Below are 17,834 nucleotides of genomic sequence, written 5' to 3' on the forward strand. Positions count from 1 at the left end.
ATGAATGTGAGCTCTGGTCTACAGGCTACGGGGTGAACGAAAGACTGGGAAGATGTTGCCGATGGGAGTGTGTGTGTGTGTGTGTTGCGAGTACAGCAGAATACCAGAGGCTATATATACACTGTTCTTGAGCGCGAGTCCAGCAGTGTCCAGATGGACACCGCTACCTCATTCGTTGCGCTTCAGTTTAACAGCAGCAATAGACAAAGGCGGCAGCTGAAGCGTGGTTGCATTGCGCGGACCCATTATTCCACCGATAGAGCTTGCACGAATGCCCTTGGGCCCAAGAGTCGCTACGTTGTCGCGTGGTTGAATGACCGACAGGTGTAACGTGAAGACTGTGCCAAGCCTGAGGTGGCATATCGATTGGAAGTGCTGGATTGTGGTTTTACCGAGCTCCGCAGGTTGATTAAGCTCGCTTGCAGACTGTAGATCTGAGACATGCAGAAATTTGGAAGAGTATACTGTTGCAGCAAAGGTGGGATCACATGTAAAGTGTCGCTCTGTTTCCTGTGCCAGGGAGAATAGCGACAGACTTGGTGTGTCACACAGCATTGCTTGACTGCTTCATTGCGATATTTGCTGGTATTCATGCACACTGGGTCAAATGAAAAAAAAAACCCCCCATCAATGTGCCAATTTCTGGTGCATGGACGATGCTATCGCTCCGGAAGCTCTTCGTCTCATTCCTAGATTATTCAGAGTCAGAAACGCACAAGATTCTTCTACCACTTTTCTACTTAGCCTCCAAGGTCTTCAACGCACCGGTCCAGGCCAGGCGGAAGGAAGACCGATCTGGAACCATCAAGACTTCCAGAGAGCAATGGCGCAGCCTTAGGCGTCCACGTGAGCTGGCCGTCCCTACGACGCTCTTTCGCCGAAAATAGAATATGTTGCGGCGGGTAACAGACAGAAGAGACGGGGCACATTGGCCTACACGCTACCTGACGAGCTCTTGCGGAGAATTGTCGCAGGTTAGGTAGCTTCCGATTGCCCAGTAATGCGTATCTTCCCCATCTCTTTCTGGCCCTTTTCGTCGGTACTGTTCAGCCATCAAATCATGTGTGGCTCAGTGTGTTAGGGAAAGACAGGGATTATTCGGGGACCATTTTCCGTTTGTATGGCCAATAGCGGCGCACTCTCCGCATGCCGAGAAGGCAAATCCCCATGGCGCCCCAATCGCCTCGACAAGCCCATCCACCCGTCGTCAATAGTCACGCTTGGTCCTCTCACATGGCATCCAGTGGCCGGTTGAATCCTCCCACTCTGTTCATGTATTGTCTGTATTCAGACTTCTTGACTTTGTGCACGGCATAATTTTTATCGTTTCCAGGAACCTTGGTGTTCTTCGTGGTCCTAAAGTCCCGAAACCCCATGATCCGTTGCATCTCAGATTCCGAGTCTTCGTCTTCTGAGGCCTGCTCCATCTTCACGTCTTTCGACTCTTCCTTAATCACCGCGTTCGGCGCACCTCTAGGCCCCATGCCATTGGACTTAATGTCTGCTGGCTCACGCCTCAATCTCTCGTCTGGTCCGCCTCGTGGTCCTCGCGGTGGGGCTGGGCCATGGTTGTCGCGGCTGCGCTGCAAGTCGCGGTCTCGATCTGATCGTCCAGGAGGGCCATTGCGAGCCGAGGGGCCCCGTGGCGGCGAGCGGTCTCTCCGCCAGTCATCTCTGCGGTCGCGCCGTGGTGGTGAGCGGGATCGGTCTTGCTCTGTAAGGCTGTTAGTCGCGACACTGCCCAAGTTTCACTCGACGGGACTGACCGTATCGAGGTTTGTGGTTGCGGTGGTCGTCGCGCGCGGGTCGGCGATCATCGCGTCGGTCACGGCGGTCCGACATGGCGAGGTGTGGTGAATGCGACAGAGTGGAAGAAGGCAGTGGTGGTTGTGGCAGAAACACTTGGAGGTACCATGAGTTTACAGGGTTAACTTTCACACGTGAATTCTAGCGGAAGCAGCCGGCGGGGCCGAGGCTGCTCCACTTGAGCCGCCTCCACCTCCTACCACAAGATCAATACCGTGCGTACCTCTTATGACTGTAGATACCTCCTAGCAGGTACGGGCTCTGAGTCGTACAGGATCACAGCATTGCCTTTCTGAGATAATCCAACGTATATAACCCGTATGAGTGGGTAATGTAGGTATAAGCACTCGTAATGTATAGCGACAAGCCGAGTCTCGACTCTCCCGTTCATCTCTACAACCAACACGTCCCGTACCTCTATACTACAGCATACAGAATCACTTCGGTATATGTAATCGCTATGGAACGCCAAATCGTGCTCCGCTGGGCCACGCGACAAGACATCGCTGCCATCACCGACATCCTCGTGGAAAACTTCATGCACTTCGAGCTGTACGACCACATTGCACCCACACGCCGACAGCACCCGGACGAGTACCGTCGTTTCGTATCACACCGCGTGAAGCTCTTTTACGCCAAGTCAGAAGCACGGTATATGGTCGCCGAAGCAAGCTTACCCACCACGAATGGAGTGCAGCAGACTGCCATTGTCGGCTTTGCTACGTGGGAGGCACTCGGCAGCGAGAATCTTCTGGCGGAGCAGTGGCGACATCTGTCGTCGGGCTGGACTGCGAAGCTCGAGAGAAGTCTGGTCAGCCTGGACCTGCAGTACTACCGCTACTGTCTCGATCGCATTGTGGACTACGACGCTTTGGACGGGATCGTGAACAAGCTGCATAGCACCTACGAGCATCGGGACGGGCTACAGAACTGTCTCCATTTGCAGTTCTTGATGGTCGATCCTGGATGGCAGAGAGGACGAGGCATAGGTCGAAAGTTGCTGCAATGGGGAATCGATGTCGCGAAGGAACGCGGACTGCCGGTCGTGATCGAAAGTAGTCTTGTGGGCTATGACTTTTATCTCAAGCATGGATTCCGTTTGCTGGAATATGTGCGTGTTGGAACTGTCTCGGACAAAGCATATGATGCGCCCATCGTGGTATATGATCCGAGAGAGAAGCCATAGAGTGGAGCACGTTTCGCAGTTTTGCATGGGAATGATTATTTTCCCCGAGACGGCCACGGACGCTGCATCTGTTAGCCGCAAGTCTACCTACCTCCTGGGCATCGTCTGTTCGTCATTGATGATGTGGAAGATCAATTTCTGGACTTAGGTAGCTCCCACCGTAAGAGCAGCCTAATCTCCAGTTTCGGTACGGGAGTCATGCGTCCAGCCTGAGGCTTCAAGTTGACTTCTCTACGGATGTCATTCGGTGCCACTCCAAAACCAAGAAGATGTTTTTCTTGTGTCGCAACAATGCCATTATGCCAACATCCAGACGCCAGGATTACCAACCACGCTCACCGGTGGAGTCACCGATCGACCAATGAAAGCTCATGCTCCCCTCCCCTGCTCCAGTAAGCGCAGCTGCCAAGAAGGTCATGTCTTAGAGTACATACTCAGGCCATGTTCGACCTCGCTCTTCGAAGCTGAACTTGCACTCGCAACCTCCATTGAAACAATTCAGCGGACAAGGGAACGAGCCCCGTCCATCACACTGTCAAAGATGGGTGTCTACGAAGAACAAGAATTCACCTACGACAGTGAGCAGAAGAAGATCTTCTACTTGGCAGCAGGTCCCAAGGATGGCCCATTGATCGTGTTTGTGCATGGTCAGTCAGCATAGCTTCCCGCCTCAGGGACATGATGTTGACGATGTGTGGTTTCTAGGCTGGCCTGCCATTGCGAAGACTTGGAAGTCCCAGATAGATACCTTCTCGGCCTTGGGCTTCAGAGTAGTTGCTCCAGACATGCCCGGTCAGGCTCGCTGAGTTGCGAAAGCCGCTCGCACTTGGTACTAATGCTGCTTCTCAGGCTACGGTCGTTCGAGTGCACGGAAAATCAAGGAAGACTACTCTCTGGAGCAGCTCAATATCGGCATGGCAGCTCTGCTTGATCACCTGGGCAGGGATGCCGCTATTTGGGTGGGCCACGATTGGGGTTGCGGTGCCGTGAGTCAAATCTGTCCTCAAAAATGAACATCTCATTGCCATGGCTGACTCCAACACCAGGTATGGAGTTTCGCCGAGCATTACCCGGAGAGGGTGATAGCAGCAGCAGGTCTCGCAGTGCCCGCTGTAACGATCGAAAAAGGCCTCGATGAACTCATCAAGCACGTGAACCGAGACATCTACCCCGTCGACAAATTCCCCTACGGCCAATGGTCCTACCAGAAATTCTACGAAGAGAATTTCGACAAAGCCACCCACTTCTTCGACGCCGATCCCGCCGCCATCATTCGCGTGCTCTACGCCAAAGGCAAACCCGAAAACCTCACCAAACCCGCCATCACCGCATCCGTCACAGCCGACGGAGGCTGGTTCGGAGGTGCAGACCAGCCCGACCCGAGATTCAAACACATCCCCATCGAAGCCCTCTGCATCGACGAAGAAACCTACACGGACCTTGTCGAAGCCATGCAACGCACCACCTTTTACGGCGCAGATGCCTGGTATGCCAACCACTCGCGCAACCTGGAATACTACACGCAAGATGCCAAACACCAGGGTTACTTACACATGCCGACATTATTCATCGGAGCGCGCTACGACACGGTGTGCGAAGTATACCATTCCTCGCTCGCGGAGGCCCAGAGGAAATTTTGCACGAATTTGACTGAGGCGCATATTGAATGCGGACATTGGTTGCCGCAGGAAAAACCCCAGGAGGTGAATGCGGTGATTGCCAGGTGGATTCTGCAAGAGGTGGAGACGCAGTGGCCTGGGTTTTGGACGAGGGGGTGGACGAATGTGAAGTCGAAAGTAGTCTAAAGAAGGTACCTTACCTACTACCTTACCTACCTTAGGTAGATGGACACACTGTCTGATAAATGTGGAATTGGCGGCAAGAAAGACAGGAAACAAGGAAAAAAAAGAAAAGGCGTGATGATCTCCTAGTACCTCCTATCGTCATCGTCGTCGTCTTCTTCAAGAAAAAGGCTATTCATGTCCGCTCCCGTCCTTCCTCCACCCTCGAACTCAATCAAGCACATGCATCCATCAGATAAGATCATCTACATACCTACCTACATACCCTATACATCACATCGCAACCATACCTTACCTACCTACATGTATTTACCTACTCAAAAGCCTCCAATTCAAATCCCATACAAATCCAAACTACTATCATCCAAACACAACGATGATACACCACCACCACCACCACCACCACCAGCGAACCCTTCCAAAAGAATTCCCATCCCTCCATTTTCTAACTCATCTCCCATCGGCGTGAAGATGTTATTATTATGATTATTGTTATTATGATTATACATTTCATCGAGCATACTTCTTCCCATCCCATTTGTGTTGATGCCAAAATTTCTCGAAGAAGAGGCATACTGAGGCCCGCCACCGCCGCCGCTGCCCATTGAAAGTTCCCATAAACGGTGTTGTTGTTGGTCATCTAGGAGAGTTTCTGGAAGGAGGTGGTTTCTTTCATAGAGGTTTTCGGTAGCATTACTACTACCACCAGCAGTGTGAAGTGCAAGGTCGTTTAGGTCGTGGAGGACACGTAGTTCATCGAGACCATCATCATCAGCAGCAGCAGCAGCAGCAGCCGAGAAGACTCCTCCCCCTCTACCAGCGCCGAGTCCGCGGGCAGACAGAAAAGTAGTACGTCTGTCGTTGTTATTATAAGAACCAATGGTGCCGAGTCCAGCAGTTTCGAATCCTGCTCCTCCTCCTCTGAGGATACCACCCCCACCAACACCATCAGTAGATCTCGATCGAAAATGAACACCCAACCCACCACCAGATCGTCGCTGGCCCAATCCAACACGACCACGATATCCCCCACCAATTTCCCCTCTTCCCATTTCAAATCGCACAATCATCATCGCCCTCTCCATCATCTCCGCCACTAATCTCCCTCTCCTCCCATACCGTCTCAAACTCTCCGGCAAATCCGGTCGGACTTCACAAACCCTTCTCAGACACTCGACACGCTGCAGTTCCGACATTCTCGCGCGTAAAATGGCATTGCACCACTGTCCGATGGTGGCCGAAGTTTCCGTGGAGACGATGTGAGAGGCGTGGCGGAGGAAGAAGGTGTAGAGGACGTGGCCGATGCGGAGATTCTGGTTCGTAAAGGAGACTTCGGCGAGGGCGCGGAAGAGGTGGTTGCTGCGGCGGTGGAGGAAAATGGTTTGATGGGGATGTTGATGGTGGGATGTCGTTTGAGAGGAAGATGATTGTTGTTGGTCGAGGAGCATGAGACGTTGGAGCTGTTGGAGCCAGAGGTGGGTGAGGGAGTCATTGTGGAATGTATTGCTGCTGCTGTTGCTGCTGGCGGCCAGGGAGGAGGATGATGATCGAGATGATTCTCGGATTGTCACATAGTACACTTCTCGGATATCTTCTTCTCTCAAAGGATTGAAGCGACAGCGAGGATATATCTCGGGACACTCTGCGACGAAACGTTCAATCAGGATATCTTCATCGCAACGTCGCCGTTCTTGCTCATGGTATAGCACTGGGAGGTGTTCGGCGAGACTTCGTGGTCGGATCGACAGAATGGACTGGCGGTTGTCAGAGGAGTGATGTCCATGCCACTGCTCTCTTCGAATCTGGCCATGGCTGTGCACCAAAGCCCGAATGTCCATGGAAGTCGGGAACATGATGATACCGAATTCGTGAAGGTATCTTGTGTGTGTGTGTGTGTAAGAGAGGGAGAGAAAGAGAGAAAGAACGAGAAAAGCACTTTGCCCTCCAAGTCTGGCATCATATGGCGGTCAGTGTGAGTCCAAGCCAAGCCGAGCGGAAAAAAGCACATGCAAGCACAACATACGGTAGACCGCATAAAGTGCCGTCACAGGTAGACCATGTGAGTAGCTTAAGCTGATATTGCGATTCGGCCATGACATGATTAAGCGAGTTGTGTTCGTGGTTGCGTAACCAAATGTATATGTAGCAAACAAATGTTGGCGCCGGGGGGATCCGATGGTGCAGCCCCGATGGTGGAAGTATGTAGTGTTGATTCACGAAGAAAGTGTATAGATATGAAGATACCTATGAGCTGTTGTCGCGGGTGTAGTGGTTCGAGAGTCATGATACTAGGGGCCCGCTGGGAGCGTGAAGGACAAGCCGGCCTCTGCAGTGGAAGTCGTATACATGTCGGTGGTGAGTGACTTGAAGTTGAGCATAGTGACAGCTTACAGCCAGACCATATTCTTGGATCGGGCCTTGATTGGTGCTCCTCGAAGAGTTATGTACCTGGAGAAGACCTCGTTGTAGTCCTATCCGCCTTTCCTCCCCCTGATTTGCCCTCTCTCTCTCTCTCTCTCTCTCTCTCTCTCTCTCTCTTGCAACACTTCAAGTCTCGGCTTGCACAGCTACGCATCATGTGTGGTCTCACCAGCGCCACCGTATCTGTTCTTCTTCCTCTGCTATATCCTCCGCCATCACCCCCTTCATCGAGTTTATGATGACTCTTCACTACCCAGACAGGGCCAGATAGATAGAGCTATCATTTTGGCCATCCATCTTCATGCGCAGTGAAAAAAAACGATGTATTTCGTTCCAGGCGCTTGTTGCAGTTGTGATGTTGTTTTGGTAGGCGAGCGGAGAGCTATGGGATGGCGATCGACTTTGCTGCCTGTGAGTGACATTGCCTGGTCTCAGGATGCGAACGAGGAGCATGTGGAGCCGAAGAGCGCGGAGTGGACGCCAGAACCAATGCATTGCAAGTACGTCCAACTCCTACGTGGCGGCGGCGTCGATGGTGATGTAGATTGGTTTTCCGCAGAGTCGGATCATCCTTTCGGTGACTTGACCTTTCCCCTGGTCGTGATATTCGGCAGCAGCGTGGGCATTTTGGCATCTCTCACGGCACTCTGTGCCTGAGCGACAGCATCGCCCAGCAAGACACGAATGGCAGTCTCTAATCTGCGGTCCTGCTTGCGGCGCATGTACAGGATGACGATCCACAGGATAATGCCATCGGCCACGAAGAGCTGGAGAGCCCACCAGCTCAGGCGCAACACCCATCCCCACCAGCTGTGTTTGCGCTGATAGTTGAGAAAGCGTCTGGTTTCTAGCTGTTCGCGCAATGCTGCCACTTCGGTGGTCAGCTTGATCAAGGAAGACTCGATGCGCTTCCGCCAGCGGTTGTCCGAGGCAGAGGAGGTTGGTGGTGGCGCGCGAGCGCGAAAGCGATTGTGGGGAGACGAGTCGACGTCTCCAGCAGACTCGGATGCGGCATGGTGGTGTAGGTCAGCGTCGTCGATTTGGGAGACTGGCGCATCCACAAAATCCTCTACCTCCTCCTCCCCGTCCTCTGCCTCTTCTTCCTCGCCGTTTCCCTGCGCCAGCATTCCTCTCTCATCCTCATCGACTTCGGACTGTGGTGCCAGCATCTTGAGGCCCTTGATAGAATGGCCCGAGTGCATGTAGTCTCGGCGCTCAATGGTCTGCAAGGGCGACGAGTGCTCGGAGCTCGAGTGCTGCGAGTTGTTTTTGATCTGATCCCACACAAACTCCAGCTCTTCCACCAGCTCTCTCGCTTCCGGAGTGGTCGAGGCATACAGTCGCATAGTCGCAATCAGCGTTTCAATGTATCGTCTCTTGGCCTCTGTTCGACCCAGGCCCTCATTTGCCTTCCAGGCATCCCACTTCTCTTGCTCTTTCTTGAGTGTTTCGGGCGTGCATCCGGCGACGGATGATGAGAATGAGGATGATGCTGTCGGTCGATCGGAGATGCGAGACACATCGCCCTCCATGCTCTGTTTGTACAGGCCATACAGCGCCAGTCGGTCGCTCGAGGGCGGCTTCTGCGATCCAGGGCGGATCTTGTTGACGGTGTTGAGGGCATGGCCAAACACGCGGTCGACCGAGTCGGCCATGGTGGTCCTCAAGTACCTCTAGGACTGAGTGTGTGCTGGCACCGGAGTCATCAACAACAGAGACATGTAGCATGTATGCTCTGTCGAGACATGTCACATGCAGACAGGCATCTCCGCCATTTCTCGGTCAAACATGATCTGACAAACTCACTTGAACATGTGCTGATGTCTCGCAATGTACCGAGGAGGTTGATAGAGTTCAATCAAGACTGAAAGAGGTCTAGTTCTACATATTTAGTCTCCCGTCGCCACCTCCTCCTCCGCCGAGTCAGCCCTCTCCTTACCGTCTAGGAGGTATGGCCGTTGAGAACAAACCAAGTGCCAAGCCCCGCCAACATGCTCCCAGCGTAGCACTGCCTATGCTGGGAAGAGGATTGTGTAGAGATACAGTACATGTACCTGGTAGGTAGGTAACAAAGCAAGCCGTGGGGGGGACACTCATATCCTACCAATGACGGAGACATATTTGACCGCTTCAGTGCAATACATACCTAGTACCTACATAGGAGGTATGTGAAGGTACCTTTCCATCACAGCGACACGTAGAAACAAAGTCCCAACGACGAGCACGAGACTGCGGAAAAGAAAGGCATATCCGCCTTAAAAGAAGTCATGCTGTATCATCCTACCTCCACGTGGATGAGATACCTCCTAGTACGGTCGTGGATGATGCACCGGCCAAGCCTCTCTCATTCTCGCCGAACGAATGCCAGGCCGGCTTTGCATCACTCGACGGCTCGACGGCTCCGACGTAGTACTTTGATGCAGCCACTCCACGTCCGACTTCGCTGTTGACCTCTTCTCAGCCAATAATGCCTACACTATCCAGTATCCACCAGTGTTCTCCCGCTCGGCGGACAGAGAAAAAAAAAATGCAATCAACACTAGTAGGATATGCGTCTCTGCCTTCTGCCCGCTGGGAGGGCTGATCGACGTCCACGGCCAACTATCATCCCTTACCTCCCTCACTTTACCTGATTGCTGGAGAGCGATTAGCGATAATAGGATGTGGTCCGTCGATCCTTTCATACCTCCATCCTTTCCTTTCCTTTCCTTCACATACCATTCTGTGGGAATTTATTTCCTTTCACTCTACCCTTTGACCATATGAGGTGTACAGCTCACCTAGTTCCATCATGGAGAAGAGCACAAACCAGAAGCAGCATCCTACCGAGGTCGTCGAGGAACAAGAGCCTGAAATCAAGCCCGAATCGATCAAGGACGACTCTGACTCGCACTCCGATCATGATCATGAATACCACAACGAGACCAAGAAGGAGGCCAAGCACGAGACCAGCTATACAGTCACAGCCACTGCAACAGACGTCGAGAGCCAACGACACAGTATCCAGCTTCACCAAACCCCATCTCATGTTTCCACCCACGATCCACCCGCCATACACGACCAACACTACGAAGCCGGCGATGAAATCTACTCCAGGTTCTCCAAATGGCGCAAAGTCTCCATTGTTGCCATTCTCAGCTTCTCGTCCTTCCTGGCACCCATCTCATCCACCTCCATCCTCGCTGCCTCTCCCGAAGTCGTCTCCACCTACCACACGACCGGCACCATCTTCAACATTTCCAACGCACTGTACATGCTCTTCATGGGTCTGAGTCCCCTCGTCTGGGGTCCACTGGGCCAAACATATGGCAGGAAATGGACCCTGGTATGGGCTGCTGTGACCTTTACCGCCTTCTCGGCCGGATCTGCACTGGCCCCGAATCTCGCTTCGTACTTTGTATTTCGCATGCTCACGGCCTTTCAAGGCACGGCATTCCTCATCATCGGAGGCACCGCCATTGGAGACATCTACCGACCCGTGGAGAGAGGAACGGCCTACTCCTGGTTCATGAGTGGAACCCTCATCGGACCCGCGTTTGGTCCCTTCATCGGCGGCATCATCGTCACCTTTGTGTCCTGGCGCGACGTTTTCTGGCTCCAAACCGCCCTCGCAGCCCTCTCCACCATCCTCATCATCTTCTTCCTCCCCGAAACAATTCACAAGAAACGCTCCGACGACATCAAATCTCTCCCTACCACGCAACAGATCTCTCACATCTGGCACTGGATCAACCCGGCCCGCGTCGTCATCCTCTTCAAATATCCCAACCTCGTCATCATCGCCATTGCCTCCTCCTCTCTCGTCTGGAACATGTACTCCCTCCTCACACCGATCCGCTACGTCCTCAACCCGCGCTTCCACCTCACCACCCCCTTGCAATCCGGCCTCTTCTACATCGCTCCCGGCTGCGGATATCTCACCGGAACATTTTTCGGAGGTCGCTGGGCAGACGCCATGGTGCGCCGATACATGAAACTCCGCGGCGGCCACCGCATCCCCGAAGATCGACTCCATTCCTGTTTACCCGCCATGGGCCTCGTAATTCCCGCGTGTATGCTCGTCTACGGCTGGACGATAGAAAAATCCGTCGGAGGAATTGCCGTACCGGTGATAGCCATGTTCTTGCAAGGTGTCGCGCAATTATTTTGTTTTCCGAGTTTGAATACTTATTGCTTGGATGTCATGCAGTCGCGGAGTAGTGAAGTTGTGGCGGGAAATTATTTTATTCGTTATTTGTTTGGTGCTGTCGGTTCCGCTGTTGTGTTGCCGATTATACAGGCTATTGGGGTTGGGTGGTTTAGTACCATTTCGGCGCTGTTTGTCGCTGTCGGTGCGTTGGGGACGTGGGCGGTGGCGGTTTGGGGGAAGGATTGGAGAGAGAGGGTCGATAGGGGGAAGGAGGGGGGTGATGATTAGATTTTTTCTTTTGAGATCTGCTACCTCCTTGGTTGGGGAAAAAGCAATGGTGGCGTTGGAAGTGTCTTTTTTATTTTTTTTTCCTGTTACTGAGCCGAAATAGATACCCTGAGTGAGCCTTTGTATGTAGTTTTGAGATGAGATAGAGAGCATGACTGATAAAATCATCATCATCATCATCATCATCATCATCATCATAACCGTCATTAGATACCTACAGCTCTTCCTCCAGATCGTACATGACTCCATTCCATCTTCCTTTTGTCTCCCCATCATTGTAAAGGCTCCATCAGCGTCCGCAAATCCTTCAATCTCCAATCGTCCACCACCGTCTCCCAATCATCCCTCAACAATCCATACGTCTCATTATCATAACCCTCCGGTTTCCTCGGATTCAGCGCCCAATACCCCCAATCAGCATCCGTCTCCTTCAACACCCTCATCAAATTCTCCCAATAATGATGATCAGCCTCATTCCCCGCCTGCGGAGCCCCAAACTCCCCCACCCACACGGGCGCCACATTCTCGTGTAACAAAAATCCCCAATTCTGCTTCATATCCTCTGCAAAAGACGCATATGGCCGTTTTCCATACGGCACACTCGGAATATGACCCCATCCCGACCACGAATACACATGCGAACTATACACGACTCGATGCGGGATGGAAAGTTCCACAGGTCTCTTCTTCGCTCCCGAACAATCATTTGCAGAAGAAACTCCTTCGACAAACATTAACCAGTCCGGTTGGAGAGTTAATAATGCCTCACTCGCTTCTTCTGCTGCTGAAGCCCATGAAGACCAGGGCATTGTGCCCCAAATTCCTCGAGGCTCGTTCCGTAAATCTGCGCCGATGACGAATGGGTTGGAGATGAAGGGTGCCATGATTGTGACCCAGTGCGCGATCCAGGAGGAGGTGGTTTGCCGGATTTTGCATATGGGGCCGTACTGGGAGTTTTTCCAGCTCGAGTCGCAGAGATTGAGGCCGTCGCACCAGTGTGCGTTGGTGATGTGGTTGTTCGGGATGACGATGAGGCCCGCGTTGGTGAGGGATTGGATGCATGCGTTGAAGACGTCGAGGGCTCGTGGACCTGTTGCTCCTGCTTCTGCTGATGATGATGATGATGATGCTTTTCTTCGCAAATCTTCTCCATGATTGGATTCGACAGGAAAGCTAGTATTGTCCTTGTCGTAGTCGTTTTCGTCGAGAAGATCCAAATTTGCAGAAATGTACTGGAGTGGAATCACAGGATTTTCCATCACCATTTGATCAGAATAAGGGAAGCGAACGGAATTGAAACCCATTTTCTTAATCGTCGCAGCGATTTCATCTCGATGTCGAAAATCTAGTCCTCCCGGTACAAAGTAGATATCACTCGCACCGTACCAATTAATCGAGGCCAATTTGACCCTGTGGCCGTTGGCGTCGACAATCTGTCTTCCTGCCGTCCGTAAGGGCGGGGCGAAGAAGGGTTTTGTGCTGGTGGTGATGTTGCGGACATGCTGCAGGGGGATGTGAGACACGGGGGTCTCTGCTGAGGATATGAAATGTAAGCTATAGTAGAATACAAGAATGGAGAGCACGGTCGATGCGAGAATTGTCCTGTGGCGGAGCATGGTTGTGGTTGACCCACAGGGTTCGAGGTTGGAGTCGACGACGATAGAGATGACGACGATACGTAAAGAAGGGGACGAATAGAAGAAGAAGCAGAAGCAGAAGAAGAAGAAGAAGAACCGGATGAGGAAGAAGATGATGATTATGCGAAATGCATACTAGATAGAGAGCGGCACCAGGCAACTGATATAGAAGTGTGGTAGGTACCTGTAGGTACTGTAGGTAGGAGGGAGGTACAAATGTAACAGCGAATGGGAGGCAATCGGTGTCGTTGCTCCGTAGGATCCGCGAGAGTCCGGTCATCCTCCGACTGATGACTGATGATTGTCTGACCATTGCCAAGAGATACATTGTGTGTGTGTGCATAGGTAGAAAAGGATGTTGGTTGGGAAGAAACATGGGGGAGATGTACCACTTAAAAAAAATAAAAAAATAAAAAAATAAAAATAAAAGAGAGCCACACGATCACTTACCATGATGGATGGTGTTGGTGGCTACAGGTACACATGCAGAGTGTAATGTTAATTCCACTGTAGCATAGGTATCGTTGCCGGACATTGTACTGCTATAGTGCTTCTTCTTCTTCTTCTTCTTCTTCTTCTTCTTCTTCTTCTTCTTCTTCTTCTTCTTCTCCAAGACTAGGCCTGCGGAACAAAACAAGCTGCGAGTATCGATAGGGGTACCTCACGGCCAACAAACGCCCCTGATTGTATTGTGCGAATGGGAGAGGAATCCAGCGCGCAAAGAGTCAAGGACGACGTTGCGGCAGTCCCCAAGACCCGATGTCCGAAGTACTCCTCCGTCTGTCCGAGATATGCAAATATAGATTATATCACGTGAATTCGTCTACTTGCCTGAGGCACACACAGGGAGTCAGGGGGTGGAAAGTGAAGAAGTTTTGCTTGGCATTCAGGATAGTTTTCAACTTTTCATCGATTCTGTATTTCACTTTTGTCACTCGACAATGAAGGACTCTGATCTTCTGACTGATCATGATCATGGTCAGAAGGCTGGTCTGATGTACTCGTCGTCTCTTTCGGATCCTGCTCTGCCTCTGTTACTGCTTTCTCAGCTGCAGAGGGAACAGTGGCCACTTGCTCCTCCTTTCGTATCAGACCTTTGTCCGTGATGAGAGCAGACAGCAGGAAAGCAATTCCCGCAACGGGCAGGCAAAAGATGAAGACCGCTCGACTCGCATCGGCGTATGCATCTGCAATCGCATTCCTGTCCAACTCGGAATATTTGCTCAAATCGGGTGCCGCAAAGGTACTTTCCGCAATCGACTGGAGTCTCGTGGGTAGAGATGCCTTGAGAACGTTGGACAAGATCGCAGAGGAGACTGCCAACCCTACCGCGCCACCGGAGCTGCGAAGAAAGTTACGATTGGATGTGACGACTGCCCGCTGTGCTTTGGGGCAATGAGCTTGCAGTGCTACCAGCGTGGGCTGAAAGGTCAATCCAATACCAAACCCGGTGAAGACCAGAAACAGACTGACGAGGCCGAGGTGTATTGTTCTGTTGGCGAGGATGAGCAGTCCCGATCCCAGAGTGTATGCACCGAACCCGACCCAGATGAGTTCTCCGTATCGATTGAAATGTGACATGTACTGTCCGCCTAGGATGGAAGAGCACGATTGCGTCAACACCATGGGGAGCTGATAGCAGGCTGCCAGGAGAGCGCTCTTCCCGCGAACGTTTTGAAAGTACCTGTATCATCATGTCAGTGCCTTGTTTCGAGAGGAATCATACATGGCGGACACTCACAGTGGCAAAAAGTACAAGTAGCTGTAATATGCCATGCCCAGTAAGAAACTCTGCGCGAGCATGGCACTCACAGACACAGTCTTGAACATTCCCAGAGGCATCATGGGCAGCTTCGCCCATTTCCACTCGACCAGCAGAAAGGCAATCAAACATACACCCCCGACCACAAAAAACGCAATCACTTCAGGCGAATCCCACGGCGTGCCCGCATGTCCGCCGGACGAGGTGGGAATCAGCAACAAAATCACCGCAGCAGCCCCCAAAAACAAGCCCAACACATCGATCCTCGCCACCGTCTCTTTCCAATTCAACTTGGGCATGTTCGTCGGCAACCACATCCAACTCGCCGCAAACGCCACCAACGACAACGGAGCCAGCAAATAAAACAGTCCTCTCCACGTCGCATGCACCGCAAACGCCGCCGCAATCAACGGACCCGCCGCATTCCCCGCTCCGACCATGAATCCCAAAATCCCCTGATACTTGCCCCTTTCTCGCAACGTCACCACATCCGACACAATCATCATACTCAAACTCGCAATGCCCCCATTCGCCACCCCCGCCAACGCGCGAAAGACATACAACATGGTCGCATTCACCGCCAGGCCGCACGCGAGATCACTCAATGCCAAGAGTACCAGAGCGGACAAGAGGACGGTTTTGCGTCCAAAGAGATCCGAGAGTCGGCCGTAGAGGACTTGGAAGACGGTGTTGGCGATGAGAGCGGATGTGCCTGCCCAGGAAATTGTGGATTGCGCGTGTAGGTCTTGTGCGATGGAGGGGAGGAGGACGCTGATGCCGTTTTGGTCGATGAAGCAGACTATTAAAGACAAGGACATGATGCTGAAGACGAAGATGAGTTGGCGTTTGGGGAGGACTGGAAGGGGGTTTGGGAGGTTAGTCTGTTTTTTCCTTTTCCTTTTTCTTTGGTGGTGAATTGCGAGGCAATGAAAAATATTGGAAAAATGATCCTCCGAAGGTAAAGGTAAGTACTCACTATTAGTTTGATCATGAAGCTGCGCTTCTGCCGCAGCTTGTTTTGCAGACACCATCTTCTTTTTTTTCCTCTCTTTTCCCTTGCTCTAACCAAACACCGCCACCACTACACCCGACCCCTTTGCTGGATAACGATTGCCCGGGCGGCGAGAAAAATTTTCTCCCCAAAAAACACACTTCTTGCGAGATGTTGTCGAATAGCACCGCAATCCCGTGAGATGGCCCAAAACGAATAAGATGGAATCGAATCCAATGCCAGTAGTAAGATATCCTCTTCAGTACATACAATACATCTAGATACCCATCACCTCGGAACCTCTCGGTGAGTAACAGGTATTTCATATGCATGTACCTCTTATATACTTTCAATCACATCACACACAAAAAGACCAATAAAGATAGATAGGTACTCAAAAAGCGCCCACGTGCAAAGCAACACGTGGTGGTGTGTAGTAGTAGTAGTGGTGTGCTAGAGGTAAGGTAGGAGGCAAGGTACGGTACCTACAGGCAGGCAGCAGCTAGCTAGCCTATCGTTTTTTCAAGACGAATCACGATTTTTGTTTGATTGTCCCGGAACCGCAGTTTTGCCTTGGGGGGAGCTACTGTAGAATGTAGAGGTAGAACTAGTGTGGTTTCGGAGATGGAAGAAAAAAGGAAACAAACTGGCGTTCTGGCTTTCTAGCCTCGCTTTTAGGAGAGAGTGGATTGTGAGAGCAAGAGTGAGAGTGAAGTGGTATGTTGTTACCTACTTGTACTGTACATACAAATTCAAGGATAAGGTATAGGTAAGGTATGTATAAATGTTGCAGGGAGATATAAAAAATGAGGATTTCAAACCGGGCAACACAACTGCGGACAAGGGTAAAGAAGAAGGAGGGAAATTGACAAGGTCAGCCTTCAGGTATCTTGTAATAATGCTTGACAGCTTGTCAGATAGGCCAGCCAGTTTTACCTTCTATAGGTAGGTAGCTTTGTATAGGTAAGGTACTGTATATGTCAGGATTGTCAGCCTCGCTTGCATTTGAAAAAAAAGGTACAGTCAGGTACCGTTATACCGTAAGCGAGGGGAGCAACTACAGTACCTACCATACATCATTAAGATTTTTTTAAGGTTCTGTGGCCGAGAAGTTTACATCTTTGCAAGTGAAGAAGTACAATGTACCTAGGTATGTGGTTATCAATTACAATATTATCGACCTTACTTTAAGTCTGAGGTACACCTCTTTTGCAACAACTACGATAATCTTGCCTTTTTGCTCGGTGATTTTTCAATTTCTCGTACGCTGCTAGGAGCATCTGCCATCCTCGAATGCGAATTTCGAGTCAATCACGGGCTGGAAGCAGCGGCTTAGCCTACAAGAAGTGTTGGCTTGCTGTGATACCATTCCTCTATCTGCTGTCATTTGGGCGCCTGAGGTTGTGGATGGCAGGTCTATTGTATTAAGGTAATACCTACCAGGTAACCACATGTACCGCCAATCGATCAATGAAGAATGAGAGAAGAACTGGCACGGGCATCGGATATTACTTCCCTCCGCTCCCCGTTTCTTGGCCGCAATACCATGTCCTATTGTATTTATTGTACCTTTGTTTTGTCGCCTTCACCACTTCACCTTGCACTACTGCCCGCCACCGATCAACCGCACCCGGGACATCACTGCGTCGTCGACTTCATCAAGATCAAGTTGCTCCTACCAAAGGATATCGCCCCCAAACTGCATATGCGTCGGCCCTAGAGCTCCCGGGAAGATGGCCACCGGTGCGATGGCTGCAACACACGTGTCACTACCCCATCAGAGACATCTAGTTCTGGCAGATGGCAATTCCT

At 51.5% G+C, this 17,834-nt stretch overlaps 8 protein-coding genes across 8 annotated transcripts; 3 read left to right on the forward strand and 5 right to left on the reverse strand.

Moving 5' to 3' along the window:
- Positions 1-83: 83 nt before the first annotated feature.
- Positions 84-1,873, reverse strand: SEPMUDRAFT_147566 (uncharacterized protein). The gene is made up of 3 exons (XM_016904383.1): positions 1,767-1,873; positions 766-1,714; positions 84-689 (listed from the first exon to the last, which is right to left on the reverse strand). Exons 1-2 carry the CDS (start codon positions 1,840-1,842, stop codon positions 1,230-1,232), a joined length of 561 nt encoding a protein of 186 aa, XP_016763892.1. The 5' UTR covers positions 1,843-1,873; the 3' UTR covers positions 84-689; positions 766-1,229.
- Positions 1,874-2,266: 393 nt separating this feature from the next.
- SEPMUDRAFT_139443 (acyl-CoA N-acyltransferase) lies at positions 2,267-2,992 on the forward strand (the record flags this gene model as incomplete). Its single annotated transcript, XM_016902903.1, has 1 exon — positions 2,267-2,992. The coding sequence occupies one exon, from the start codon at positions 2,267-2,269 to the stop codon at positions 2,990-2,992; it is 726 nt and encodes a 241-aa protein (XP_016763893.1).
- Positions 2,993-3,465: 473 nt separating this feature from the next.
- SEPMUDRAFT_147567 (epoxide hydrolase) lies at positions 3,466-4,919 on the forward strand. Its single transcript, XM_016904384.1, has 4 exons — positions 3,466-3,639; positions 3,698-3,784; positions 3,842-3,978; positions 4,039-4,919. The coding sequence occupies exons 1-4, from the start codon at positions 3,534-3,536 to the stop codon at positions 4,795-4,797; spliced, it is 1,089 nt and encodes a 362-aa protein (XP_016763894.1). The 5' UTR covers positions 3,466-3,533; the 3' UTR covers positions 4,798-4,919.
- Positions 4,920-5,119: 200 nt separating this feature from the next.
- Positions 5,120-7,332, reverse strand: SEPMUDRAFT_147568 (uncharacterized protein). The gene has a single exon (XM_016904385.1). It carries the CDS (start codon positions 6,645-6,647, stop codon positions 5,127-5,129), a length of 1,521 nt encoding a protein of 506 aa, XP_016763895.1. The 5' UTR covers positions 6,648-7,332; the 3' UTR covers positions 5,120-5,126.
- On the reverse strand, positions 7,298-8,899 carry SEPMUDRAFT_147569 (uncharacterized protein). The gene has a single exon (XM_016904386.1). It carries the CDS (start codon positions 8,868-8,870, stop codon positions 7,782-7,784), a length of 1,089 nt encoding a protein of 362 aa, XP_016763896.1. The 5' UTR covers positions 8,871-8,899; the 3' UTR covers positions 7,298-7,781.
- Positions 8,900-9,801: 902 nt separating this feature from the next.
- SEPMUDRAFT_147570 (MFS general substrate transporter) lies at positions 9,802-11,791 on the forward strand. Its single transcript, XM_016904387.1, has one exon. It carries the CDS (start codon positions 10,007-10,009, stop codon positions 11,630-11,632), a length of 1,626 nt encoding a protein of 541 aa, XP_016763897.1. The 5' UTR covers positions 9,802-10,006; the 3' UTR covers positions 11,633-11,791.
- Positions 11,792-11,895: 104 nt separating this feature from the next.
- SEPMUDRAFT_147571 (glycoside hydrolase family 5 protein) lies at positions 11,896-13,315 on the reverse strand. Its single transcript, XM_016904388.1, has one exon. It carries the CDS (start codon positions 13,246-13,248, stop codon positions 11,905-11,907), a length of 1,344 nt encoding a protein of 447 aa, XP_016763898.1. The 5' UTR covers positions 13,249-13,315; the 3' UTR covers positions 11,896-11,904.
- A 496-nt stretch (positions 13,316-13,811) lies between these two features.
- SEPMUDRAFT_139449 (MFS transporter) lies at positions 13,812-17,661 on the reverse strand (the record flags this gene model as incomplete). Its single annotated transcript, XM_016902904.1, has 4 exons — positions 13,812-13,876; positions 14,271-14,953; positions 15,011-15,922; positions 17,648-17,661. The coding sequence occupies 4 exons, from the start codon at positions 17,659-17,661 to the stop codon at positions 13,812-13,814; spliced, it is 1,674 nt and encodes a 557-aa protein (XP_016763899.1).
- Between the last annotated feature and the right edge of the window lie 173 nt (positions 17,662-17,834).

Source organism: Sphaerulina musiva (genome assembly GCF_000320565.1).
Source record: "Sphaerulina musiva SO2202 unplaced genomic scaffold SEPMUscaffold_2, whole genome shotgun sequence".
Lineage (NCBI taxonomy): Eukaryota > Fungi > Ascomycota > Dothideomycetes > Mycosphaerellales > Mycosphaerellaceae > Sphaerulina > Sphaerulina musiva.